The following is a 27,124-nucleotide window of genomic DNA, read 5'->3' as shown; positions in this document are numbered from 1 at the left end:
CGGAGAGCCGGCAGCTGTTTTTAAGGCATTGGAGTAATTGATTTGCTCAAGGCTCTTGAAGGAGGTGGGGACAGTAGAGGTTAGGATCTAGACATCCTAAACTCTATTTCTATTCCATTGGCCTCACATTCTTATTTTAATTCCCCTACATTTAGCTATACACTGGCTTGCTTCCATTATGCACATCTCCCAGTTGGTTTCTCCCTACTCCCAAGAATGCTGGATTTAAACCAATTAAAATAAAAAAAAAAAAACCAAACCCAAACTGAAAACAATCTCTCCAGTGGTGATGCTCTTTAAAGAGAACTAAGGCTAAGGATGCCTTCTTTTTTTTTTTTTTTTTTTTTTTTTTTTAAACACTTAGAAGAACTATCAGGCTGCAATTTTGAAAATAATACAGAGGGTGAAATAGGAGAAGGGAAACCGCGTTTGCTCACGTAACAAGACAGCAGCCGGTCCTCTGTGGTAACTACTCTCCATGACAGTCTCTTGAGAAGAGTCCAAGTCCCAGGTTCACTCCCCACCTTCTCCATCAGTAGTTTCAAGCAGTGCATTTGCTGGCTGGGTTGGGACCATCCCTGGTGCTCACGGAGAAGGAGACAACCCACCAGGCACCTTCTCTCCCTCTCCCAGCCGGACGAAGGTGGTGGAGCATCCTGCAGACAAGCCTATCGGTGGCCACTCTGGTAGGCATAGGAGATGGGCTGCCGTGCCCCAGGCCTGACCGTGAAGGTGTTGGTGGGTCCGCCGTACTGTGGGCTGCCATGGGCAGGTCTGGAGGGAAAACAGAGGGAAAGTCACTGAAAGCTGAGAAAACAGGTTTTATTCATGATTGCAATGTCATCTTTTTTGTCTCCTATTGGAGCAGGCCAACTCTCACAACACTTCGTGCTTCCATTCAGGAACACGGCAAGGAGCAGGCGATAGGTTATGGCCGGGACTGGGGAGGAACCACGGGACAGCCACAGCCCCGGACCCCGGCGATGGGATTTCTCTCAGGGTCTGCGCTGCTCTGGGGCCAGCCCAGGGCCCAGCCCTCCTCTCCTTCAAATCAAAGGGACACAGAGGACAGGGAAGGGGTCAGCTCAGGGGAACACATACCTGCTGGCTGCCACTGCACCGGCGGGCGAGAAATCCCCGTTCTGCCCCTTGTACTTGGCGTCAGCCGCAGTGCTGCCGTACGACACGACCTTCCCAGCGGCATCCATGGATGTCCGCCTGCCCTGTGTGCTCGTGGGGCCATTCCTCTGGGCAGACCCCAGGCGGCGGACCCCCTCCCCGGCCGGGGAGCTGTATCCCCCGGCGCTGTAGGAGAGGGTGCCTGTGGCCCGGGGGGCTGCGGCTGCCCGGGGGTAGGAGCTGTCGGGCTCAGAGACGTACAGGCGCTTCTTGATCAGTGGCCGGGGGTTCGGGCAGCGGCCAAAGTAACCGGCAGAGCTGCTGTAGTCTGGGTACTGGGGCGTGAAGTCGCCATTCCTCCTGCTCTTCTCTGAGGGCAGCGGGGCCGGCGGCTCACGGCTGCCCCCGTAGCCACGGCCATAGCCAGGCCACCTGAAGTACCGTGGCGCCTCCGAGCCCCGGCTGCAGTCGGGGAAGCTGGGGCACTTGCGGTTCTCCTCCCGACTCATGAGGGGCCCCTCGGCCTCGTCCGTCTCGTTGCTAAATTCAGGGGGCGGGGGGATGATCCCAAAGTCCAGCGCCGTCTCCCCATTCTCCTCCTCCTCCCTGGGCACACCATGGCGGGCTGAGCCAGGCTGGTTCGGCCGCCCGGACTCGAGGAGGCCCCGCAGCAGGCTGGAGGCAGTGGCCCGCTGGTGGCCAGGGAGGCTCAGGGGCTGCACCTCAGCTACCGCTCGCACGTCCCGGCCCTGTTCCGAGGAGCTGGAGAAGGATGGAGGCTTGCTCCATTCTGACCCTGCTGTACCCGCCATGGGCGGCCGAGGCACCACGGTGAAGGAGTAGGGCTTCGACTCATGACGGTAGAAGCTGGTGGAGGTGGTGTCCGACGAGGCACTGCTGAGTTTCACGGGCGGCTTCATCCGCAGCGCAGCTCCCACCTCGCCACCCTGCCGGCCCCGCTGGGCACGCTGCCGGGCAGCCAGGAGCAGGGCCATGGGGGAGCCTCGCTCCACCCGCTCGCCCGTCACCGGGTGGATCAGCACCTCCTCTTGCCCTGCTGCCGAGGCAGCCGGCGGGCTCCTGGCTGTGCTGGTGGGACAAGGTGGTTCAGCTGAGCCCGAGGCACAAGGTGTTTCGGCTGAGCTGGCCCCAGCCCGGTGCACTTTGTACTGGAAGATGGCTGCGCTGGGCTGCGGTGCTGGGCTCTGCGCAGGAGAAGTGGGGGGCGAGGGAGAGGTGGGAGCAGGGGGCTCCTCTGCCGGTCCCTGAGGTGGCTCTGGGGGGCTCGCGCTGCTGTCAAGGGACCCGGGAGCAGGGATCAAGTTCTCCGTGGCCTTGCTAGCGGCTGGAGCAGGATGGTCCTTGTGCCCTGTCTCATCCTTCTCCTCTGCAGCTGCTGGTGCTGGGAGTGGGCTTGGGGCTGGTTTTGGCAGCACCGAGTCAACTGGGTCAGGGGGGCTCTTCCTCAGGTCAGGGGGGCTCTTCCTCAGACGCGGGGTGCTGCCGCCATCCTCGGTGCCCTGCTTCTGGCTGCCGAGCCCCAGGGCAGGTTTCCCATCTTTCTTCAGGGCCAGCACAGCCTCCAGCTCGTTCCTGATTTTCATCACGCTGCAGGTCTGCGTGGCAGGGTTGCTCTCCAGAGCAGGGAGCGCTGTGCTGGGAGAGCCCCCCTTGGCACTGGAGGGGCTGCTGGGCACTTCTGTCTTCTCGCTCGGCCCTCCTGTGGGTACCTGTGTGTCCTTCCCAGCAGGTCCAGCGAGTTTGGGCCCATTGAGACTAGGCTCATGGTTGCCAGGGCGGTCGGTACTGCCGTCCATAGGCTGGGGAGCCGCCGGCTTCTCTGTCGGCCTCTCCTCCCTCCGTGGGGAGCGCAGGAGGGCTGAAAGCTCGTGCCGCAGCCTGCTCAGGTTGCTGGCATCCCTCCAGTCGTCCTCGCAGGTGGGGTAGTCTGGAGGGGGGAGGTCCAGGTCATTCGCAGAGATAGATTCGGATTTTGGAGGAGAATCTCTCTCGGCTGTTTTTGGCTGAGGAACTTTCTCCATCTCAGAGCCTGGCAGCGGGGACCGGTGACCAGCAGGATTCGTCCCTTGGCTGAGCCCTGGACTGGGCTTGGGGCTCAGTGGCAGGGGTGTCGGCACTGCCGGCTTCGCGACGGCCTGTCTGAGCGGGGAATTTCTCTGCTCAGCTTCTCCTCCGGCGTGAGCCTTGGCTGCGGGTCTTATGGTGAAGCAGGGCGGGAGGGGAGGCCGGGCGTGAGGCTGCTTCTGGAAGGGCTCCTGCCGGGCAGGCTGGCTCTCCTGAACAGGGATGGAGGAGGACCGGGCTGGGGCTGGGGGGGGCACCTTGAAGGACCTGGGGAAGGTGAGGTGGGGCTCGGGACAGTGCTTGGGCTGCAGACTCTCCTTTGGGCCAGGGGCAGCCGGCACCCCAGCCTCAGTGGGGCAGAGCGGCCCCTCGGCATCCGCCTGCCGCGTGTTCAGCACCGTCTCAGACTTCCACTTGGAAATGCTGGTGGTGAAGGATGCTGGGGCCTGGCTGAGCTGCGGGGCACCCGGTGGGGCTGGTGGGATGAAATCTGGAGGAGCCGGTGTGCTGGGGGAGGACAGGGCAGAAGCTGGAGGTGGTGGAGGTGCCATGGCAGGAGGTGGTGGCACCATCTCAGGTGGTGGTGGTGGTGGAGGCAGCATATCGGGTGGTGGAGGGACCGGCGAGGCTGGAGGCGGTGGTGCAGGTGCTGGTGCCGTTGGAGGGGGCGGTGGGGGTACCGATGGTGGCGGAGGGATGTCTTCATCCAGATCATCCCCCTCGAGAGCCTGTGGGCGCAGGTCCCCCACCGAGCTGTACATTCGGTAGTTCCCATTGATCTGGGAGCCAGAGCCTGCAAGGAAGAGTGAGAGCACAATGGTGTGAGCACCTTCTCCGTCAGCACTGCGACGGCCAGCGCCGCCCCTGGCCAGCTATCCTCCTAGGAAGCCAGTTCCTTTTGCTCAGCAGCTGTCTAAAGCTTGCTGAACTGTAACAGACACTATGCCTCACCCCGTAGAAATGAATTCATTTTCAATGACTTCAAAAAATAATTAATAGTAGACTCTATTTTAGCATGAAAATCTCACGATCAGCCCGTCTGCTCCAGAGCTCGGTATACGCATGCTTCCTCCCCCGAGGGCACGGTACTGCTGAGCACTCAGCACCGTCCCGGACTCGGCAGAGAGGATTCCTTACCAAGAGCTGCTTTTTCCTCAAAGTCTTCTGGCACCGATGGCGTTGGCACAGCCACCCCGTGGGATTCTTGGGCATTCTGCAATAGTTGAGAAAACGGAGCTGTTAGTTTTACGCCCAGGGTATCAGAGCAAAGTGCTGACAGGCAGGCCCTAGCCTGTATAGCTGGTAATTTGTCTACACAAACAGGAGCCTGATGGGATCCACGGCTGTTTCCAAGACACAGAGGTCCCTGCAGTAGCTGCTGTTGACAGGGCTTAAGGGGACGAGTCTTCACTTCTGATCAAGGTTGCCCAAGCCACGGACACAATTCCCCTGTGCTAGTGAGGGGCAGAGGGGCTGGAGAGGAGCACGGCTTTGTCGCGCCCACGCTCAGGGCTCCCCAGCCCAAGGTCAGCACCACGAGTTTCTCACCATTCACCTACCAAGCAAATTTAATAGCTCCCACAGGTTTTGTGGGTATTGCTCTCCAGCAAGCACCGCCAGCCCACGCTGCAGTCATGTACACACCCCACCGAAATCGCAGACAGACTTCCAGCTTTTTGGGAAACTGGCACCAGCGTATCTGAACACTCTGGGGAAAACTGCTACTTGCGTGGTTTGTGTTTCACTCCCAATTACTCCCTTTGCATTCACGCTGAAAACTCAGCAGTGCATTTAGGTGGTACAGGACCATGCAATTTAGCAGCCTACACATTTGCGAGGATGCTTACGGCTGGGGCACTTGGGATAATTACAGCCACCCATGGTGAGATATTCGTGGCATGCTGACTCACCTGCAGCGCTGACCAGGGCTGCCTCCAGCACCTGCCAGGAGCAGAAAGCCTCTCCTTCCCTCCAGTGACTCACTGCTGAGATTGCTCTGCAGAGGGACTGGAATTGCTCATGAAACGTACACTAACGCACCCACGTCCGAAACACAAACTGATGCTGAATCAGGCTGTCGGCACAGACGTAAGCAACCGAGGCAGTGGACCGGGCGCTCACATACCAGCGTTGGGAGAGACCCATAGCAAGGAAATAACGCTCCACGAGCGGCAGGAGCCCGCAGACCCCGTGGGCAGTGGCCAGGGACATACCGCCCCGTTCCCAGGCTCCAGGGTCCACCCCGTTGCACTCCTGCTCACCCCAGCAGCTGTTTGCATTAGCTGTTAACAGCCCCTTGTGCAAAGCAAATGCTACTCTACCATCAGCCTGCACCGCTCAGTGCCATGCTTTTCTGCATACAAAAGCCTCGATAATGGCTGAGGCCCTGCCCTTTGCCTTTCACTGGCATTATCACGATTTTTACAAGAGATTGCTGTAGGATTCCAAAGTCTCCTTGATCAAAGGTCAAGCTGGGTTTATCCAGCCAGCCCCATCCAGGGCTCAGACAGCACATTAACACCCCACGAACCACGCTGGGTGCAGGAGTTCAGCAACGCAGGAGCTGCTGGGGCTGAGCCGACAGCAGCAGCCTGGGCTCCATCAGAAGAGCCCTGGAATCCCCCAGCTTTTGACAAAATCACAAGAAAATGCACGTGCTTCGCTTGCAAAGTCCACCAGCCTGCAGATGACCAAAGATCCTCTATAACCACAAGGGAACGAGCCAGTTGCTGGTGAGCCAGGAGAGAGTGAGTGGGAATTCATGTCCCTGGGATTGCACAACTGATCAGAGAACTTGGTGCTGAGGGAGAAGCCAAGGTCCGCTAAGGCTTTAGGACAGATCTGTTAGTGGCAGAACCTCAGACTAGGTGAGCCTTATAGCCTCGTCTAGGACCTCTTTCCTGGTCCCAAAGATACTGTACAATGCAAAGGACAGTTCCTTAACTTCATCTGAAAGCCAGAGGGAAGACAAAGACTAACACAGGTACTTCAAGAGCCGATAATGAAATTGTCCAGAGCAGTGAGATACCAAAAAGCCACAAAGAAAAAAAAAAAACCCGGCAGTTCCCATTTGCTATGGAAATTCATTGCTGCCAGTCTCCAGAGCACACCGAGGATACCTGCTCATTTACAGGGAAACAAAGATGTCTGGGCATTGAGTTAAAAGCAACATATGCATCACATGTTTGGATAGGAGTAGAAAGGGAACGGCAGTCGGAAGAGATCTATGCAAAACTGTAGGAAACAGAGTCCACATTTCATAAACGAGCAGTAATTTTGGACATGTCATTTCAAAAGGTCCTAAAAACTGGACAAGCCTGTTTCTCACCAAAAATTTCTGTTGCAGTTGCTAATGCTCAGCACCTCTCTCAAAAACCACCCATCCTCACATCATGAGCTGGCTTCCAAGATGGAAAGCATCTCCAGTACGCTGCCAGTCTCCGGAGATGACTAGAAAGATTGTTTCCCTCTGCTGTGTTTGCCGGGGTGGGACCAGCCCAGCAAACCTCCAGCTGATTCACAGCAGGCTGCTGCGCTCGGGGTGGTGCGCCAGGAACCGGCATTTCCAGTTTGTGGTACCTGCATCAGATTTATGTGTGCCGAGGATCCCGCTGAGGGGAGCTTTCACTGTAACCACCAGGAATCACTTTTCAGCACTGGAACAGAGTTAGATATCCCCTGTCCCCAGGGAAGGGGAGCCTGCCTGTCCTGGTCTCTCGGGAGCCCAAGCTTCCCACCCATTAAGTCATAGAATCATCAAATCCCAGGCTGGAAGGGACCTCAAGGATCATCCGGTCCAGCCTTTCTTGGGAAAAGCACGGTCTAGACAAGATGGCCCAGCACCCTGTCCAACTGACTCTTAACAGTGCCCAATGTTGGGGAATCCACCGCTCCCCTGGGGAGATTGTTCCAGTGGCCATTTGTTCTCATTGTAGAAAATTTTCCTCTTGTGTCCAATTGGAATCTCCCCTGGAGTAATTTGTACCCATTACCCCTCATCTTTTCCATGCGGCTCCTGGTAAAAAAGGGAGTCTCCATCTTCTTTGTAGCCACCCTTCAAATACCGGAACGTGGTGACAAGGTCTCCCCTGAGCCTTCTTTTCTCAGGGCTGAACAAACCCAATTCTCTCTGCCTTTCCTCATATGCAGGAAAATGAGCCAGGCTTGAGGCTGCCCCTTACAAAAAACACATCCACTTAGCACCTTGGAATCTCAGAGAGGCCACGGATTTCTCCGAATTTGAAGCACTACCCTCAGCCTCCTCGTTTTGAAAAAGAGCCAGCGAAGTTTGGTGGTTAACTACAGGAATTTATTCCCCCAGGATGCCAAAGCTCCGCCTGGACTTGGGAAGTTGGGCGGGCAGGGGGAGGTGGTGGTACCTGGGAACCCAAGGGGCAGGGGGAGGTGGCGGTACCCAAGGGGCAGGGGGCAAAGCCCCCTCTCCTGCAATGCCTTGGGGTGGCCGAGGACCAGGCGGTTTGGGGGGCAGGATGTGCTCCATGCGGGGAGAGCTGGAGGGCAGGGTGTGTGCATCCTCCTGACTCACAGCCACGCAGGCAGCAGCTCCTCAGCCTGCCCCCACGCCCGGGAGCGGGTGGGTGGAAGGAAAGGGTTAAGGCAGGAGCTGCAGAACAGCCCAGTGCAAATATGCATGTGGCAGCAGAAGCGTCTGTGCCAAATCAAATCATAATCAAGCCTCATAAAAATAATGCAAATACACAACACAGACTGGTCCTTAAAAAATGTTGCTTATTCCTACTTATTCCTCCAGCTAGACCTGTTACTATTGGTAAGAGCAGCACAGTGAGAGGGACCCTCACAAGGGCAACTGAGGGGAAAAAGCCCCAGGGCCAGCCATGCTTCTGCGGGCAGCAGGAAAGCCCCATGGCTGGGGTGACAGCCCTTAGTATTTATCCCAGGGACATTTGCAACGTGTATTCCTCTACCACATACACTTCCACGAGTAAAACAAAAAAATACGCTCAAAAAATATGCAAAAGGCAAGTTTTAAAACCTGATAATATGGGGTGCCAGCTGTGGTTGTGCACCCAAGCCTGTGCTACCAGAGAGCAGTTTCTCAGGCACCAGTCCTACGGTTACTCAACTGGGAGCCCAGGTGAGATTTTTCACCCGCTGTCGTCATTTGAAAGGCATCACAGAGGGCACAACTCCTTTGTAGAACCCACGAAACCCCATAACTTCCTAATGATGCTCTCCAAAAGATATATAAACTCCCTCTCCCACCCAGTTGTCCTCCAAATGACACCTGCACAACACCATTGACTCCTAATTGCACCCAGGTGACAGCAGACCAGCCCATTTTCTGCTGTAGGCGATGGCCGCTCTAAAGGATAAGGATGTATGAGGAAAAACATCCCCCGCTCTCAGAGAGGATTTTCTTGTCAAGACCAAAGGATTTTAAGTGTTTTACTGTCTTCACTGACTTTCAGCGACCTGCGTGCATCACTTCAGACTTAGCTATTGCCATCCACAGAGTATCTCTGAGCAATCATGCGCCCCACTCTACTCTTTAGGGGATAAGACCTTTGCAAAGGTGTGCTACATGGAGGAGAGAAGCTTGCTCAGCACACACGGCAGCGGAGCAATGAGCACACGTGGCTTCTGGAGTCCCAGCTGGGTTAAAGCCACCTCTGGGTCCAGTGGAGCTGGCACTTGCTGCTTCAGTCCCTGCATCCAGCTGGAGCACAGGCAGCTCCGCGGGGAACGGTTTCCCTCATACAGAGGTTGGAAAAATCAGGCTCCGCACAGACACCTGCTGCATCGCCGCCTCCTCCCCCTGCTGTACACGGGGCACAGCTTTGCTATTGCTCTCCAGCAACACGCCTGATCCAGGGAGAGATACTGCTAGTGGCGGCTAGATAAAATGCAGTGCAAGCCAGATCTACCATCTACACTCTCAGCAAATTTTTTTTAATTGAAAATACAAGCCTGATGATGCTTATGTCTCCCGCCTGAGTATCTTGCCTATGTCCAACACAAGCCTTGAACTCAGATCACCTCCTAATCCCTCGTATCCAGCATCATTACAGAGTGGTTTTACTTTTCATTTAATTTCTTCCCTGAGGTAGAGGATGAGAGCAGCAGCCAGCCCAGCTGGTTTTGGGCACCAGTTACACACGCTGCCGTAACGAATCCCAGCGGCGAGCCGGATACTCACAAGGGGTAAGAAAGTCAGCAGCGGCCGGACTCTTGGACGAGGTTTAAGCGTTGCTGTGCCAGAGTCAGTCATTGTCCCAAAGCGATTGTCGCCATAGTACACTTCAATCACATCACCTGAGGGGAAGAGAAGACTGTTAGCAGCAGCACCGCGTTTGAGGCAACAGGAAAAACAACACTGGACACCATCTAATTTTAAAAAGCGCTGTGAAGAATTTGCTGTATCAGCTCTCAGGGACGGGCAAAACCCACCACATTCTGAGGAGCATTGGGGTGTTTTGGAGCCGAGTTGAAGATGGGAGGAGAAAGGTCCCAGGTGAGCGGGTCCCCCGGGCAGCTGCTGGCAGATGCCCGCAAGGTGCAGAGACCCTTCCCGGAGCTCCAGAGGCTGGAGTTGAGAGAGCACAGATGTCAAGTCTATTCCAAAAGGCTTATTTCTAATTGTAGCTAACTTAAATTTACCTCAGGAGGGTCAAAAGTTAGCACAAGCACTCAGTTCACTCCCCACTCAGATTAAGTTTAGGGAAGGAAAATGCTTCAGGATTTCTCTTTACAGTGCCACGAGGCCCCAGCCTGCGGGAGAGCAGGAGGTGGGTCCAGGGCAGGTGCCGCAGAGGTGACACGAACCAGCTCGTACGTGTGGGGCAGGACCTGACCTCGGCACCTGGAATCGAGCAGGGCAGCAGCAGCGGGGTCTGACCACCAGCCACAGCAACCGGAGGGAGAGCTTCTGCCCTCCCTCGCCTGCTGACCGCTCTGCGGGCAGGGCAGTTGCCATCAAAGCCCAGAGCTAGTTACAGGTTCTTCATTCAGCCCTATCAGGACAACAGGTCCCTGTCACTTACACAGCGGAGAGGGACAGTGGAGGCGTCCCGGACCCCAAGCAGCCCGCTGGCTTGTGCCGAGCAGGACCTGGGTGCGCAGCGGGGAACGCCTCGCCGCTCAGACACCCTGATGGAACCAGGACACGTGGGGGCTTCCCAAGGAGGAGTTTCCCCTCCACATTCCACTGCCAGCGGCCGAGGGCAGTGTGAGGAGGTGACACAGCTGTGGACGGACACGACCAGCACCCACAGCACCCTTCTGCACGCTGCGGGGGTGACTTGTCTCTGACCCCTGCTGCAGGGGGAGAAGTCGTGGCACTGGGGGAGAAGTCGTGCTTGCCACTACACTTTCACACTTCAGAGAAAGGCTCTGAAGTAGTATTTCTTCCTACAAAATACTGCTATGAATGGAGACACTACGGCAGAAAGCAGTCACCGGGCCCCGGTGTTACAAGCAGCAGAAACCGTCAGGTATTCCTGGTTCCCAGCCCTGTGCTTCTACCTTGAACCACACCTTTTGGGCCGGTTTATTTCTGACAGTGAATAAAGCTCATAAAATTAGTTTAATTACGTTCTTTGTGTCTGATTAACAGCATGAATTAACAAGCAGAAGCACTGAAGCACGTAAACCCCACCTTGGCTGGAAGGAGATACACAAATAATTCGTAGCCAAGGAAACCAACATTAAAGAAAAAATGAGGGTTTGAGGAAGCGGGGGGGGCGGGAATTGCTGGAAAACAGCTGTGATCAGAGAGAAAACTCTGCAGGAGTGTTCCCACCTAAGAGAATTCAATAGTGGTTCCACTGAAGAAGCAAACAACCTCTCCCTCCATCCCAAAACACAAACACCAAGAAGTAAACAGCTTGCTTTTTTTCTTCCTCTAAAAAGTTTGGAAGCAGTCCTCAAACCCGACCCCACGCTAAAGCGTGAAGCACAGACACAGTTTCTGTCGAGTGTCCTACAGCAACACAAGGCGCAGCGCAGAGGTGAGGGTTGTGTAAGCTCCGCGCGCAGGCAGAGGGGCTGGACTGTGTTTCTAAACCTCCGAAACCCACAGGCAGCACTCGCTGGAGCGGGACTGCCCGCCCGAGGAGTCCCCAAGACTCTGCAGACAACTGGCCGCTGTCACAGCCCCAGCCAGTGATCCCACTCCCTCCTGCGCGTCCCTGCTCCCACACGGTCCCCCCTGAGAGGGACAGCCTCTGCTCCCCAAACACCGGCGTCCCCAACCCATCATGGGTTGCCGTGGCACGTAGCTGTGGTTGGCACTAAGTCTCTGCCCTCCTGGGACAGGCAGAGATCAGGCAAGAAGCTCCCTTAGAAAGAGAGTTCAGTGGGAAGGGAGGAAAAAGGAAAAAAAAAAAAAAAAAAAAGAACACACGTGTGTGTGCGTGCATACTCCCACAGAAGAAAAACACTTGCATGAACACCTGGAATGAAGAACCTGACCATGCCAGGGGCTGGGCAGGAGCTTCCTCAGCTTCTGCTGAAGTCAGAGGTTTGGAGGCCGATAAATTCCACACAGCCTTGAAACATGCCACTGAGTCCAGCAAGCACGCAAGCTCTCCCTTTCTCCCACCACCTACACCACGAGTTGCCCTGGAATACACCCAGGAGTATCCATCATCCTATCGCTGTCCTTACAGTCAGACATAACTTATCCTAAACTTCTCCCACTACAAGGGATTCTTTAAAAAAGGGGCATTTTCTTTAGCTTTCGAAATACTAATCAGCCTGCACTTCAGTTAGCGTGGTCCTACCAGCGGTTTAAGACCTCCCTGCCTGTGAGGGGCCCAGGCGCAGAGGAGGAGCTGCTGGAGTCCCAAGAGCAGCTGAGATGCCAGCTAATTATTATTATTTTTGCATAACCCCTTGGGTGACACCATATTAAGCAAGTAAGCAGCGAGAATTAAGGCCAATGCAACATCAGAGTTTGGATTCAGACAGCTTTGTGGAACAGTGATAGAGTAGTTCAGAGACTTGAGATGAGAGTTTTATATTAAACCAGACACTAGGTAAACTCAGTGAGAAACTGTATTAAAGATCACAAGGTCTTTGATCCTAGATTACTAAGCATCACTAACCTGAATGCATTTAATTAAAGTAAAATGAAGTGCTTGTAGTTGTGTTTTCTTTGCTAGATAAACTGGACTTGCCTGCTAGGAGCCTGTCACCAGTAAAACCTGTGCCCTGCCAGCTTCATTTCCTGGAAGAAGGGATGGGGAAACACGCCTTCGGAGGCTGTCGGAAGTGGCTGGCCCCAACTACGCTTTGGCCACTTTTTGACATTCAACCTGTTCTGGAGACGTTTGTGTACTCTCAGTCATGGGAAATAAAATAAACAACCTACAACACATGCAATGGAACTTCTTCCTACTTCAGGGTTGCATCACCTGGAGTAGGCGTAGCAGGTTTGACGCTGGGGTATCCACAGCTCACAGCGAGGAGGCGGCATCAGTCACTATATTCAGGAATCTCTGAGTCAGTGACATGCAAACCTACACCCATTCCACATTGCTTAACTTGTGTTTACTTTGTATGAAAAACTAAGGTGGGGATTAGCAGAAGCAGTGGACTCCTTTTGGCAGACATGATGGCATGAAGCTATGCAGCAAATATTCAAGAGACAGGGCCAGGGACGGGGCTTCTCTGGGTAAGACCGTGGCACTGGGGAAGTCAGGATACGACAGAATCTGCCCCTTGGACTCTCAGCTGTGACCATGCCATTCCTTGCGACAAACCCACACCTCACATGCGTTACTCCAAACATGGTCTCTCAGCTTCTGTGTGTCACACTCCCCTACACAAGTCGCACTAACAATATAAATGCCAAGAGGATGCTACGGAGCGATTCAACAGCTCTTCTTTATGCTCAGATTTCAAGGACTCCTGGCTTTTACTTTGCAAGCTGATCCGCACAGCCGTTCCCCACACCTGAAAGGAATGCCTTTGTACTGCAATTGCAGCCACGGAAATCAGGCTTGTAATAAGAAGACACGGTGACTTTTTTTTTTTTAAATCCAAACCACATCAGAGGGAAGCTTAAATCCTCCTCAGATTTACGACAGTTAGAAATCAGCAATTTTCCTTTTGTGTTTAAGAGATGCATGAAACTCCATCGCATTTTCATTTTATCTTAGTTTCACCAGCTTGGCCTGCGGGGTGTAACCACCTTGCAATAGCATTAATGGACAGACACTGCTTCACATTGCACAGCTCAGCAAGCAGCGCTTCCATTTTTAAGCTTGAAGTGTCTGTTGGAATCTTACAGCCACCAAACTTTATCCGCAAACTGATATCTTTTATCTACCTGGCTCCATTACTATTAACTTGGCTCCCTCCTACATGAGCCTCCAGGGCACAGTATTGCAATTAAACCCACAAAGAAATACAAATAAATCCTGAGGAATATGCAACCCTCAACTCCCCCCTCGCACACAGTCCAAGAAACAGGTTTACAAGTAAATACCTAAAACCTGGGAAGGAGCAGATCAAACATGGCGTGGGAAAGTGCTCCTGGAAGCAATAAAACAGATTCACAACTCTTTATCAGCCGGCTTTGGTCAAGTTTAACTTCCCAGAGCGGATTACGGCCCCGTGAGAGCACCGAGCCGGCCCCAGCCCGCGGGTGCCGAGCCTCCGCACCCTCCCCGGCGCCCGGAGCGCTCGCCAGCCCGCACAGCACAGGCTGAAACTCGCCCTTCGGTGGCCCAGCCCTGCCAAACGCCTCCCGCAGTTGCCCAACCGGGCGGCGAACGAGCCACCGCCGCTCCCCGGCCCCATCCGACCCCTTCGCCCGCCGGCACCGGCCCCTTCCCGGAGCCCCGTCACCCGCGGGCTCCCGCCGGGGGAGGAGAGGGGACACTGACCGGTGCCTCCCGCGCTGTCCGAGGTCACCTCCTGCGTGAAGATCCAGGGCGGGTTGGTGGCGAAGAGGGAAGCGGCGGCGGGGCTGGCGTGGCGCTTGCCGAAGAGGCGGCTGAAGGTGCCCTGCACCGAGTGCTGGTGCTTCTTCATCCTGGCGGAGCTGCCGCTGCCCGCCGCGCTCCCAGCCGGGCATCCCCGCCGCGGCGGGCCGGGGCCGCTGCCGGGGCGGCTGCGGGGCGGGGGCGGGCCGGGCCGGTCCCACCTTCCGCCCCTCCTTCCTCCCAGGTGCCTCCCGCCGCCCGGGGCCGCGCGGCCGCTCCCGCCCTGCCCGGCGGAGGCAGCCCCTGCGGGCTTTATGGGCCGGGCCGGCCCCGGGGGGTCCCTGGAGGGCCCAGCCCGAGGGGCTTCTGCAGCCGCGGGGGTCCCCGGGCCGCTGGTGGCCGGCCCCTTCCTGCCGGTGGGGAGCGGGGGGAAGACGAGACGGGGTGAGATAAAGCTGGAGGGTCCGCGGGGTCCGCAGTGTCAGTGAGCCCCTGCACCCTCGAACTGGGACTGGCGAAAGGGGTCGGCCGACGCAGGCAGCTTTCCAGTCGGTTGCCACACAAACGCGCCTTACAGGCTGGCGAGACAAGGTGGTCAGTAATGTCATCAGGGTCCACGAGAAACTGGTGGATGATTACAAATATCATGACGCTCACTGGATGATACAAGCTACGGGCTGTGACTGGGTGGACGGGTCACCTTACTAACCTGGAAACATATCCAACATATGTGCTCAATAAATAACTGAACATCTGATTCCTCTTAAAAACCCCAGCACAACACAAACTATCAATCTTTTCAAGTTGGTCGTATATGAGCATTTAAGTTTGAGAGTTTTGATCTTTCCCACACCCTGTTTATTCACCTGCTGCTGTCGTCCTGACCCGAGGGCTGGGCTCCCCTGCCCACGACTTTCTGCTTGCGCAGTGCCTGAAGTCCCTGTCTGAGATCTGCAGGTGTCCTTGCAATACAAGGAAATGTCGGCCAGAGTCAGGGAAAGCCGGACTGTGATCCCGTCCCTCCAGTGGGTGCCAGGAAGCAAATTAGCACTGAGTTTTTAGGAAGCATCTCACTAAGCATTAAACCCCCACCCTCCATGTGTACGAGCCCCTCTGCAGATCCCTACTGGCTTCGCTGGGACTACGCACCCCCAGAAACATCTCCCTGCCCAATGCCACCTGCATGTTACTAGGCTTTGGGGTTTTTTTGATGCAAAAGCTTAAAGACAGTGGGACTTGACCCCAAATCATTTCTTGTTTGAGATACAAAAGCAAGTGTTTAGCATTGCCAACAGTCCTCTGTGTCATACAAGTAAAAAGTGGGAGTTAATGGGTAACATCAGTTATTAATAAATGCTGGGATTTCTGGAGAACTTTAAACCCAAAATAGCTGTGGAAACATTAACTCTGAAACACAGCTTCAGGGTAAGGTCATCCTGTTTTACATCTACTCCTATTTCCACCACATTTTGCGAGTCAAAATTACATAGATTTAATTTCTCAGTGATAAATATCACTTATTTAAATATCACTCTGAAATTATGCTTTTCACAGCTTCTTCTTGCCACAAAGTACAAATTAGGGCAACACATTCAATCACCCGTGAACACTGAAAAATGAGCACTGTTATGATATTTCAAAAGGAAAATCTAATCACAGCACAAGTTGTCAGGCAGCACTTAAATAAAGAGAATTAACGTGAACGGCAAATGCGGGGATAGAAAAGGGGAGTTAAAATGTGGTACCAGGTGGATTCAATGCTGTGGCTGTAATGTAGGGGTTATAATTATTTAGGAGAGTTTTCAGAGCCTTTAGCCTGCTGCAGACCTGCAGCTCCGGCCGGCCGGTGGGAGCCGCTCCCGAGATCCGCTGGAGGAGCAGCGGGTGATGCCCAAGGGACGGCTCCGTGCACGAGGCCTGCAATTAGTGGGACTCGCGCCCTTTCTGACAGTTATCTTAACTGCTGTTTGCGTGAGACAGGGGAAGGAAACAACCCTGCGAACCTCTGCACGAGGGTGACTCCTGCGCACCTGGAGCTCACTGCACTGGGAACACGCTGTAGGGCCCCGCAGCCGTGTTTTAGCCGAAATCGCAGCAAAGGGGTGCTCCTGCCTGCAGGTAAGAGCGTAACAGGATGGAAACTGAAACAACATTCCTCCTGAGAGAGCGGTGCTGGAGCCAGCTCTTTGCGGGAACCCACATACCTGAGCCACGGACATTTAAAGAAAATTCCCTGGCACCTCTCAAAAGCAGAAATCAGATGAAATAAAGGACCCACTTGCTACTTGAAAGACAAAGGACGCAATATCTTTGCAAGACAGGCAAGGCATACAAGCTTGCTGATACAGTCTTTGGCTGAACAAATTGAATGGCATATACAGAGAGACAGAGTCAAGGAAAAGGGGAAGGAGAAGTGGAACTATTTTAAGAAGAGAAGCCAATAAAATCCCGTGGAATGAGAAAGCCTGGGCTGGCGCACGAAGGCATCCCACAAAATGTCGTTAAAACAAAGAGACTTCAAAGGGGCCGCAGGGATGCTCTGCGGGAAGGGGAGAGTGTGATTCAGCTCCCGGACGCTGCTGCTGCGGTGTTCCTCTGCCCCGGGGCAGGGGTCCGCAGCAGCCCCGGGGGCGGTGAGCTGTACCCGTGCCACCCCACCAGCGGTGGTTTTGCCTCACCCTGGGTGGTCAGCGTAGTAAAACATATTCCTCACAACATGAAGGGATGCGTGTTTTGAGGTGAATTTATTATCCCAGTGAACACAAGCTGCTAGATGAGTCTGCCAGAGCTCATGTGCATACTCCCGTGTATTTGTTCCAGCTGGAAAATATTTGCACCTCCCAGTAAAGCATGGACCTCCCCCGAGAAGACCAGAAAAAGCTCAGGACTAGCAAGAAGAACGTGCGGGGTGTGCTGCTCGGCAGGCTGGCGTCCGCAAAGTGTGAACCCAAAAGATGCAAAAAAGGTGCCCGGTTTGGGGGCAGGGCTGTATTTTTAAGGGAGGAGAAGTGCCGCTCGCCGGGATCTCCTGAGCGCTAGAGGCCACCCAGCTGAAGGGACAGGTGGGCCGGGCTGGGCACAGAGCACGGGAAAGCACTTGGAAGATCGCCAGCGGATTTTATGGCGTAGAAATAGCCATGTGAGCCCTGCTCTGATGTAACACACCGCAGTGTGAGGCTGCCTTTGATCCCCGCGCGGGTAAACAGCCTGGAACAATCTGCCTCTGCTCCGGCGTGAGGAGCTGCTCCCTGCAGATGCGGATCCTTCCCTGCTCCAGCCAGACCTGAACCAGGGAGGGGGCGACAGGAGGAGAAACCCAGTGTATGGCTGCAGAACGGCAAACTACACCCGTGGAAAGAGAAACAGCTTGTGTCTATAGGGGAGAGTGGGTCCGCGCTGCCATGGCCACGTTTTGGTGGGGGTGGCAGGGCCAGCAGAGCATCCCAGGCTGCCCCGGCTGGATGGGCAGCAGCGATGGTTCCCGTCGGGGTGCGACCCTTCTCCAGTCCCGTCAGACCAGGAGAAACAGCACCCTCCTAATCTCCACGGCTGAGCCCCTGCCCTCCTCCACACCCTCTGCCCGAGGGACACCCCTGTGACTGCCCCCACCCGGTGACATCCCAGTGGTCACAATGGCCCCCAGTGGCCCCAATGGCCCTGACGACCAGTGCTGCCCACCCTGGCAGCGCTGCCTCCAGCCTCCGCCCCAGACGGCCCCACACGCCGGGGTCCCTGCCAGGAAGATGACATCGCAGGTGGGAGCTCATGGTTTGGCAGGAGAGACCCCATCTCGCCGCCTCCCCTTCCTGCGGGCAGGGGGCTGGAAGACCCTTGGCCTGAGGGTGGCCAGGACAAAAGGGTCCTGGTGGTGTCCGTGTGATGCATCGTCCCTCCCCTGCTGCACAGATCCCGGCTGCACTGCCATCAGCCGGCTTCGCCCCTGCGGTCGCCAAGGGCTCAGAGCAGACAGCACACGATAGTCCTGGCACAGATGAGCGAGGAGCTGCCGGCGTGGGGACTCCCTGGTGCAGGGCAAGGGGGGCGGCCGGGGGGGCAGTGCCGGCAACCGCCCGGGGGACCCCTTCGCCTGGGGTGGGCGGCTGAACCCTTCCTGCTGTTCTGGTTGGTGCAGTCAGTCATCCCTCTGTGACCCCACCTGTGGGGATCTTCTTTGAGAGACAAGAGACAATTTGGGAGGGATTAGGGATCTATAAACGTATGAGTGGATGCCGCAGCATTACAAGGGACTTAATTCAGGCAGTGCCGTGAATAGCGCCGTGGACAGTGAGCTGGTGCTTCCCCTCAAAGACAGCGATCACATAAGCAGGTGCACGAGGGTGCGAGGGATGTTTCTGCCAAGCTTTGGTTGCCCCAGAAGATGAGCAGGAGCCCCCAGGGCAGACGAACCCCCCTGCAGGAGCAAAGCCTAAAGCTCAGCGCTCCCTGGGAGGGTGTCCTGCCTGTCACTCCGTCACTGGAAGTGACTGTCAGCCTCCCATGGCCGAGCGCATGCAAGGCTTGTGCATCTCGAAAGCATCTACATGACTTAGCAGCTGGGTTTTCACAGTAACTACGGCCTCGCCTCCACACCCCAAACGCGCTGCTTTAACAGCGTTCATGCCTCCCTGCTGGGTGGGGGCAGCTGCAGCAGCGCAGTCGTGTGCGTACTTGTCTCTTATCTTCCACAGCGAGAAAGGCCATGAGCTATAATCGTGCACCTATGTGAGTATAATCATCCCTGAACAAGTGTGTCCAGAGCAGGGGTACACAAACCACGCTGAAGTGACTGTCGTTGTACAAAATCTGCTCTTCAGGAGTCAAAATCCCATTATTTTATCCCCTGTGGAAAAAAATGGACTGACATCTCGGTGCGGCAGCGACTGCTGAAATAACCCTTGTCCTGAGCTCCAGCAGCGGAGCCTTTCAGGCATCTGGCAGGCGGCTGTACCGGGGAAACCTGTGACAAAAAGAGGTGGTGAATCTGTGAGGATCTGGTAATTTTCCTCAAAAGTTTTAAGGAGATTTCTAAACAATTGTGGGTGTCCCCCTCCTAATAGGTTTAGGAGCCAGCGTTCAGAGCCAGTTGCCGGGAACAGAAATACAGCACCAAGTAAGCCAGGGCATCATGGAAACTGGGAAACCTCTTTACGAGGTTAAAAATAAAGCCAGACAGCAAAGCGTTTAGGACGCCCAGGAGTAAAGCAGATAATTGCTGGGAGAAGAGCCAGTTTCCATTGGAGGTGTCATCAATGAAAACAAGATAACTGAGTCATGGTTAAATAACATTGGCAGAAACACTTTCCCAGTCAAGCACAGCCTTGGAGCAGCCATGGGTGACAAGTCCACCCCGTGTGTGTCCTGGGGCACAGGTCCCCACCGCCTCCTCTGCAAAGGGTCTCTGCAAATGCACGGGCAGAACGGGCTGGTTTTGTGGCCCTTGGTGCCCCGCGACATGCATACGGGCGATGGCACCACCTTTGCTCCAAGACTTCAGAAACGCGACCCAACTGATGACAAGGAAGAGCCTGACTCACAGGAGTCAACAACCCTGTTTTTCCCTTTGTGTTTCTGGGGTGAAGAACCCCCTGAGAGCTGTGGCAAGAGCCATGAGCAGGGCCACGGGAGGCGTGGGGTGGAGCCGGGTTCCTGCGGAGGGACCCGGAGCCGGCTGAGCTGATGCCCCAGGCTGTGTTTGCAAAGGACGCTGTTGTGTTTCTGCCATCACTGATATGCCCCATTGCCTCTTGTGGGGCAGACCGGGCTGAACCATTTTCCTGGCTGTTTGCCGTGGCTGTGGTTTGGTGAAGACTTTACAAGGCGCTTGTGCTGCTGTCACTTACAGCTACTGTAGTTGAGATCCTGATCTGAGAGTGGGGCTCCCTGTGCCAAACACAGAAGGAAAAGGTGGTATCCCCCAAAAGTGATGCAAGGGTGAGCCAGATCAGGCTGACGGTGGGAACATCAGAAACTGGGTTGCACCTTATATTCACTCTGCACTGTTACAAATAACCAGCTGAACCAGCAGGTCAAGAGAGAATCAAGTCCTTTGAGTCTCGTCGTGTGCATCCCCTCAGTATACTTTGTTTTATTTTCACCAGGTTGCTTCCATATTTCCAGTACCTCATTTGATTTTAAACTCACTTTCTCTTTAAGTAACACCACCCTAGGTTTTTAGCTAAAGAAATGTAAATACCTGACTTCTCAGCGCTTATGGTGCGTATTGACTGCCCTTACAGTGAGTGTAAGCGGGCTGGCACTCCCCAAGCTCTCCTGGTTTGTTTAACTTGCTGCTTTCTGGTTGCCAGTACACAACTCTTGCGTCAGGGCACTAAGCACAAATGAAGATGGCAAAGTGTGGGGGAAATCACAAGGCCTTTGTCTGGCTTTTTTGCTCCACAGGTGACTAAAACACCAGAAGACCCTGGCAAAGACCAGAAGACACCAGAGGGAACGGAGGAGACCAAGGCGATGCAGGAGGTCTCTCACACGCTGCCCGTCCCAACGAGCCAGCAGACTCCAGCATGTCACCAGCCACTGGCCACTCACTTCGTTCCTTTTGTTGCCCATTTTGGCGGCCGTCAGCCTGACTCCTTCAGATTTGTCTTCTACCAACTAACTTGCTCCAACTCGTACAGCCCCTTCTACACTGCGCAGAAGCCAACCTGCGGGTACCGCTACCGCCGTGACACCGATCACACCAGGAAGGTGATGGATGTATCAAGTGCGAACATTGTGAAATGGAGTCCCACCATGGGCAGAAGGCCGTAGTGGAGAGCAATAAAGCCCAAGCAATGAAACCAGTGACCGGTGTGACTTCAGCTTCCTGTTGAGTGCCTGAGTTATGACCAGCAGTGAACGCGTGAGCTGAGGAACGGGTGTTGAGGCTGTGCCACTGCTCCCCAGAAAAACACACAGTGTGGATTCTGCTCTAAAAACCCGGTCTGACTTGTCCTGTCATTTATTGCCACCTGCTTACAGGGTGTCAACAGTGCACGGCGTGGCAGGAATGGCCACCAGCCAGGCTCCTCTGCACCAGCCTGGCCTGGGCACAAGCTGTAAAACACAGGAAGGTTTCACCGGGTTCCTCAGCTGAGCCTAAACTCTGGTCCTTCTTTGAAAGGGCACCTTCTTTCACTAGGCTTTCCTAGACACAGGCGAAGTATTGCTCTTAGTGAATGGCAGAGCAGTTTCACTCGTGGTGCTCAGAGATGAGACGGTAACCAGAGGTGAAGTGCAGCCGGCGCGTCCTGCAGCTCCTCTCCAGAAGGCAGCGGGAAGCGGTTCAGCTTTTGCGTTGCCTCTTCTGGGGAACTGCATGCCCCGTTAGCAAATACTTTGTGAGCACGTATCCACATTTAATACGCCACCTTTCTGCTATTAATGAATGTCTCCGTATTGTAGCCCCTCTCTGCGCCTCAGGGCGGGCTGACCCAGCCCCGTCCCCTTTGGCGGGGGGTCAGAGCCCAGGGTCCCCACTGAAGCTCTCCTTGCTGGGCGCAGTGGGGACCTGTGCCCCCTGCTGCTGCTGAGGGCATGATTAGCACATCCAATTAGCGTTCTTCAATCTAATTCCTTTTTCCTACCTGTTTTACGCTTGTGTTATGTCACCTGCTTTAGCAGAGTTATTCCTGATTTACTTCAGTGCAGAAGCAATACCAAGCTCCGCAACATATAACAGTTGGGGTCTTTGTCTTAAAGTCATCAGATCACAGAATCACAGAATCACAGAATCTTCATGGTTGGAAAGGACCCTTAAGATCATTGAGTCCAACCAAACCTCCTACAATCTCTGCCACTAGAGCGTGCCCTGAAGTGCCACATCTACACGTTTCTTAAACACCTCTAGGGATGGTGACTCAACCCCCTCCCTGGGCAGGCTGTTCCAGTGCCTAAATAAAAATATAAGTGTATAGGATATACACCAGATATATATATAGCAGCCAGATATAAAAATATAAGTGTATAGGACCAGACTCGCTGCTGGCAGAGATCCAGTAGTCACACCGATTTCATTACTAGTGGAGGATCTGGCCCGTGCTGCTTTCTGAGGAGACACTTTTTTATCTCCCAGTCCTTCCCGGAATGCTGTGCATCAGGGTACAACCAACATGGGTTTTGGTCGTATTTACACGGAGAATTTTTCATGGTAATTCATCATAAATGAAAATCAAAGGCGCATTCAACTCCACTGGCGCCAGCCGAGCGGCCAGGACACGCTCCGGGATGTGCGGGGCGATTCCGTGGGAGGAACGCTCAGTGGCAGGAGCAGAGAGACTGAAGAGGGGACCCAGCAGCTGGTGGAGATGGAGCTTCCCCAGGAGAGGATCATCGTAGCATCTGGTGTCTGCATTTCAAGCACTTAAAGCTTTACCATTCAAAGCAATTATGTTTCTATGTTTGTCTCCGCACACCCAATTTACCCTCATACAGCATCTCTTACGGGAGCTGAATTGGTTCTTCCTTCTCCCTGAATTTCAGGCTCAAATTGACGGCCCTGTCTGGAAATCCTCCAGCCAGAATTAGACTAAGGGAGACCAAAAAGACAGTAACAGCACAGAGACTTCTGAGTGGTTCTCTCTGTCATCTTACCCTGATTTTGGTGCAAAAGTTGTTGCCCATGTGACCCACACAAAATCATAAATGAAGTGGATTAGGAGATTACATCATCACGGAGAACATTCCACTCTTGTAATCTCCTGCTGGGCCTGTAATCTGTGAGACTTTCCCATTTTACCTCCTTTCTATTTTAACCCTGAACCCTTAATGCCTGGCAGGAGCCCACCACCCCCCCTGAGCCTCCCCGGGGAGGGATTTGCTGGGTACTTAAACGTCAGCCTTTTGTCCAAAGAGGGTTTTGTGCTTTTGAATTTTCCTGGGGAGAGGTGTCTTCTGTGTCCATCACCACCAATGCTGAATCGGGACAACTCATGCACAAGGCAGTTGATGCTGTGATCCCTGCACTGCTGGCGACATTTGGACTTTAAAGGCAAGAAGCAGAATTTAAAAGAAAGCCCACAAATTTCAGAAAACATCAATTTTTGGCTGCGAAGTGACCAGTGCTTGGTGCGGAGATGGGGAACATGGACGGGAAAGCCGTGGAGGAGATGAGCACCACCGAGTGCCACCAGTGGTATAAGAAGTTCATGACGGAGTGTCCTTCTGGCCAGCTCACCCTCTATGAGTTCAAACAGTTTTTTGGCTTGAAAAACCTGAGTCCGGACGCGAACAAATACGTTGAGCAAATGTTTGAGACGTTTGACTTCAATAAGGTAAATATTGTCCTTCCCGCTGGCCTGCGCCGGCTCAGCTGGGCTGTGCTGGGCTGTGCTGGGCTGTGCTGTGCTGTGCTGGGCTGTGCTGTGCTGTGCTGTGCTGTGCTGGGCTGTGCTGTGCTGGGCTGTGCTGTGCTGGGCTGTGCTGGGCTGGGCTGTGCTGTGCTGTGCTGTGCTGTGCTGGGCTGTGCTGGGCTGTGCTGGGCTGTGCTGTGCTGGGCTGGGCTGTGCTGGGCTGTGCTGTGCTGGGCTGTGCTGTGCTGTGCTGTGCTGGGCTGGGCTGTGCTGGGCTGTGCTGGGCTGTGCTGTGCTGGGCTGTGCTGGGCTGTGCTGTGCTGTGCTGGGCTGTGCTGTGCTGTGCTGTGCTGTGCTGTGCTGTGCTGTGCTGGGCTGTGCTGGGCTGGGCTGTGCTGGGCTGTGCTGGGCTGTGCTGGGCTGTGCTGTGCTGGGCTGTGCTGTGCTGTGCTGGGCTGTGCTGTGCTGGGCTGTGCTGGGCTGTGCTGGGCTGGGCTGTGCTGGGCTGGGCTGGGCTGTGCTGGGCTGTGCTGTGCTGGGCTGTGCTGGGCTGTGCTGTGCTGGGCTGTATTGCGCTGCGCTGCGCTGGGCTGGGCTCCGCCTGCGGTCGCCTGGGTTGTGTTTGGGTGTGCGCGATGGAGGTGTGTAGCTAAGTATGTACGGCTTTATTCTCAGCAGCCTCAAAAATCGTAAAATCAGGTATGCAAGGTGAATAATGTCAACAAAAACTCCTCACTTGCTGACTGTTCTGGGAGAAAATAGACTTCTCCCAGAACTTATATTTCCCCTTTAAGTTATTAAAATAGTGGGGTTTTATCTGCCAGTCTGTGACCCCTTTGAAACGAAGTGCCCTTTAATCCTTAAATATCAAATGTTGTGACAGTGGGGACCAAGCGAGCAGTGTGAGAACAAGTGCTGCACGCAGGCAGAAACAGCGCGTTCCCGAGCCGTGCAGCGTGCCGGGAGCTGTGGTTTGCAGAACAGATTGGGTTTGTTTTTCTATTGTTTTAAATTATAAATGGATTACAGTTTCATTGATTTTATGACATACGATAAGGAGCCGGGGCCCTCTGTTCCCCGCGGACAGGCAGTCCCAGCGTGGGGCAGTGCCGGGGCTCCGGCAGCCGTCGGCAGCGCCAGGGCAGCAGACGGACGCTGTGTCTCCAGGGGAAGCACCACCCACCTTTACCTGCAAATCATTTGAAATTGCGCCCCGCGCGAGATGAGGAATATATTTTATGGCAACCCAAAGGGTTTATTGGACTTAATCCCACTGAAAATAATACAGTTCAAGCCCTAAATCCTTTAGGTATTTTGTTCGTGCCTTGGCCTTTACCTTGCTCACTGTCTGTGTTTGAATGCGTGCCTAAAAAGGGAATTGATGCTCAGGAATCCTGCTGAGAACGGGGCTCAGTAGCTATTTATACCTAATCTGGCCCGTGCAGCAGCGGGATAAAGGAGATGATCTCTTCTTGGACCTGCCCCGTGCCACGGTGGCTTTGTTCATTGACAAAACTCTGGCTTATTCCCTTCCAAAGATTTTCCATGGTTTTTAGCATGTATCATTTTCCTCCAAAGCGCTTTGTATCTCAGCGGTACGTGCCGTCGGGACGCCCTGTGGCAGGCACTATGGGGTGTAGCAAGTTTCCTGGGAGCGGGGAACGTCCCGGGCAGTGTCTGGAGGCTGGTGGGACGGGAGCTCAGCCCAGCGCAGCTTTGCACTGGTACCGTAACCCCGGCTGGAAGCCGTCTGCGGGCCCAGCTGAACGTCTCTAATGCCGTGGCGTGAGCTGGTGGTGGGCAAACACCTCGGAGGAAAGTGAAAGATAAAACTGTTTGTGCTTTTGACGTGACCAAATGTGAAGCAGATACAGAAATGGCGCAGGGACTGGGCAGCGCCTCCCCCTCCCGAGATGTCAGCAACACGCCGGGGTCATTCCTGATCTTGTTCCGCTCCTACAGGTTTGCACGCGAGGCCCCTCGCAGCAGCGAGGAGCTGTGGGTGTGTGCAGACAGGACAACCTTAGGTAATCCCCCAGGGCTCATCTCCGTAAGCCTGCTCCTCTTTGACCTCTGAATTGCCACCGCTTTGCATAAAGAGGTTCCTTTAGCACACGCTGGCTTTCGAGGTTTCATTAGGCCCCAAGCCAGGTGCACGCACCGCGTTCGTTCGTTATCAACACATAACGACTCTGCATAGATCAGCGCGGAGCCCTCCCCGTAGGGTGCTTCACCTTTAACGGTGGGGGTGCAGGGACCCGCACCCCTCCTGCGCTCCCCAAGCCCCTGCTCTCAGGGTGATGGCCACATGCTGAGTCTTCCTGTAGAGACTTCCAAAAGTGACCAGGAAAATCACTTACTGCCTGACCCGTTGCTTTTAATCTCATCTAGTCTCTAACCTTCTGCTTGTAGGATGGCTACATGGATTTCATGGAGTACGTGGCAGCTCTGAGTCTGGTCCTGAAAGGGAAGGTGGATCAGAAGCTGCGATGGTATTTCAAGCTCTACGATGTGGACGGGAACGGCTGCATTGACCGGGGAGAATTGCTAAACATCATCAAAGTGAGTGGGCTCAGCTTTTTCCGTTTCCTTCACAGACTGTGGTCATCAAATGCAGGTAGACAGAAAGGTTCTAACAGGAATATTCCAACCCAAAAGACAACTCCCTGGTAAATTAGCAGGCACCGGCCAAACCTGCTGCCCGTCCCCTGCCAGTCCTCCCTCCAGGCTGCCCTCCCCGGCCGGACCCGGCTCCAGCATCCCCCGGCACCTGCAGCCCCTTCTCCTCTCGCTGCAGTTCTTTAACCACCTGCACCGAAACCCGGGTTGAGATAAGCACTTGAATTTAATCTAAGGATTTTCAGAAGTGAGCGGTTCCTGGTTTATCCCAGTGTGCCCGCTTAATCTCTTAATGCACTGATTGCCTTTTTAAGTGATTTTAATCCCCAGTTTTTTAGAAAGGACTTATTCCGTTTAGAACCTAACTGACTGGAAAAAGGTTTGGCCTCTCATGTCTGGTCACTCGGCCACTTGTACCGGTGGATCCATAACTCGGTCCTCTGTGTCCTTCTTTTCCTCCAGGCTATTCGAGCCATCAACCGGTGCAACGAAACGATGACGGCCGAGGAATTCACAAACATGGTGTTTGACAAAATTGATATCAACGGAGATGGTGAGGAAGTTTCTTATGCAATGCCAAACTCTGCTCCCACTGCCCCGACCCGCAGTTCACTCTGCCACAGCAGTTCCAGGTGCTGGATGTCCCATGGAGAGAGCTGGCAGAAAGCTACTCTCCGGGAAGGTTTAGCTCCCCGTCCGCTCCGCGGGCTGCAGCCGGCCCAAGGGGACACTGCAAACTGTCCCTCGTCACACTGGCAGAGTGGGGGTCTGCGTGGGGATTAGCTGTGATGGGGTCTGGGGTGTTCAATACACAGACCCCAGACCCCAGGAAGGGCCCGGTTTTACGGTCCGTGAGCTCCTGGGGGGCTGCTCCAAGGCTGCCGGCGGAGGGAGGAGAAAGGCTGCAGGGTTTAACGGACCTTTTCTGAATGTGCTCTCGCAGGCGAGCTCTCCCTGGAGGAGTTCATGGAGGGTGTGCAAAAGGATGAGGTGCTGCTGGAGATCCTCACCCGCAGCCTGGACCTGACACACATCGTCCGGTTGATCCAGAATGATGGAAAGAACCCGCACGAGCCGGAGCAGGAGGCGGAGGCTGCCCACTAG

General features: G+C 54.6%; 2 protein-coding genes across 2 annotated transcripts; one reads left to right on the top strand and one right to left on the bottom strand.

The window, feature by feature from the left end:
- Positions 1 to 464: 464 nt before the first annotated feature.
- Positions 465 to 14,255, bottom strand: C21H6orf132 (chromosome 21 C6orf132 homolog). The gene is made up of 5 exons (XM_054181350.1): positions 14,076 to 14,255; positions 9,383 to 9,498; positions 4,342 to 4,417; positions 1,102 to 3,997; positions 465 to 774 (listed from the first exon to the last, which is right to left on the bottom strand). The coding sequence occupies exons 1-5, from the start codon at positions 14,221 to 14,223 to the stop codon at positions 669 to 671; spliced, it is 3,342 nt and encodes a 1,113-aa protein (XP_054037325.1). The 5' UTR covers positions 14,224 to 14,255; the 3' UTR covers positions 465 to 668.
- An 8,930-nt stretch (positions 14,256 to 23,185) lies between these two features.
- GUCA1A (guanylate cyclase activator 1A) lies at positions 23,186 to 27,124 on the top strand. Its single transcript, XM_054181603.1, has 4 exons — positions 23,186 to 23,383; positions 25,814 to 25,963; positions 26,483 to 26,573; positions 26,964 to 27,124. Exons 1-4 carry the CDS (start codon positions 23,186 to 23,188, stop codon positions 27,122 to 27,124), a joined length of 600 nt encoding a protein of 199 aa, XP_054037578.1.

The sequence above is a fragment of the Rissa tridactyla genome, chromosome 21, assembly GCF_028500815.1.
Source record: "Rissa tridactyla isolate bRisTri1 chromosome 21, bRisTri1.patW.cur.20221130, whole genome shotgun sequence".
Classification (NCBI taxonomy): domain Eukaryota; kingdom Metazoa; phylum Chordata; class Aves; order Charadriiformes; family Laridae; genus Rissa; species Rissa tridactyla.
This window is presented reverse-complemented; position numbering and strand designations above follow the sequence as displayed.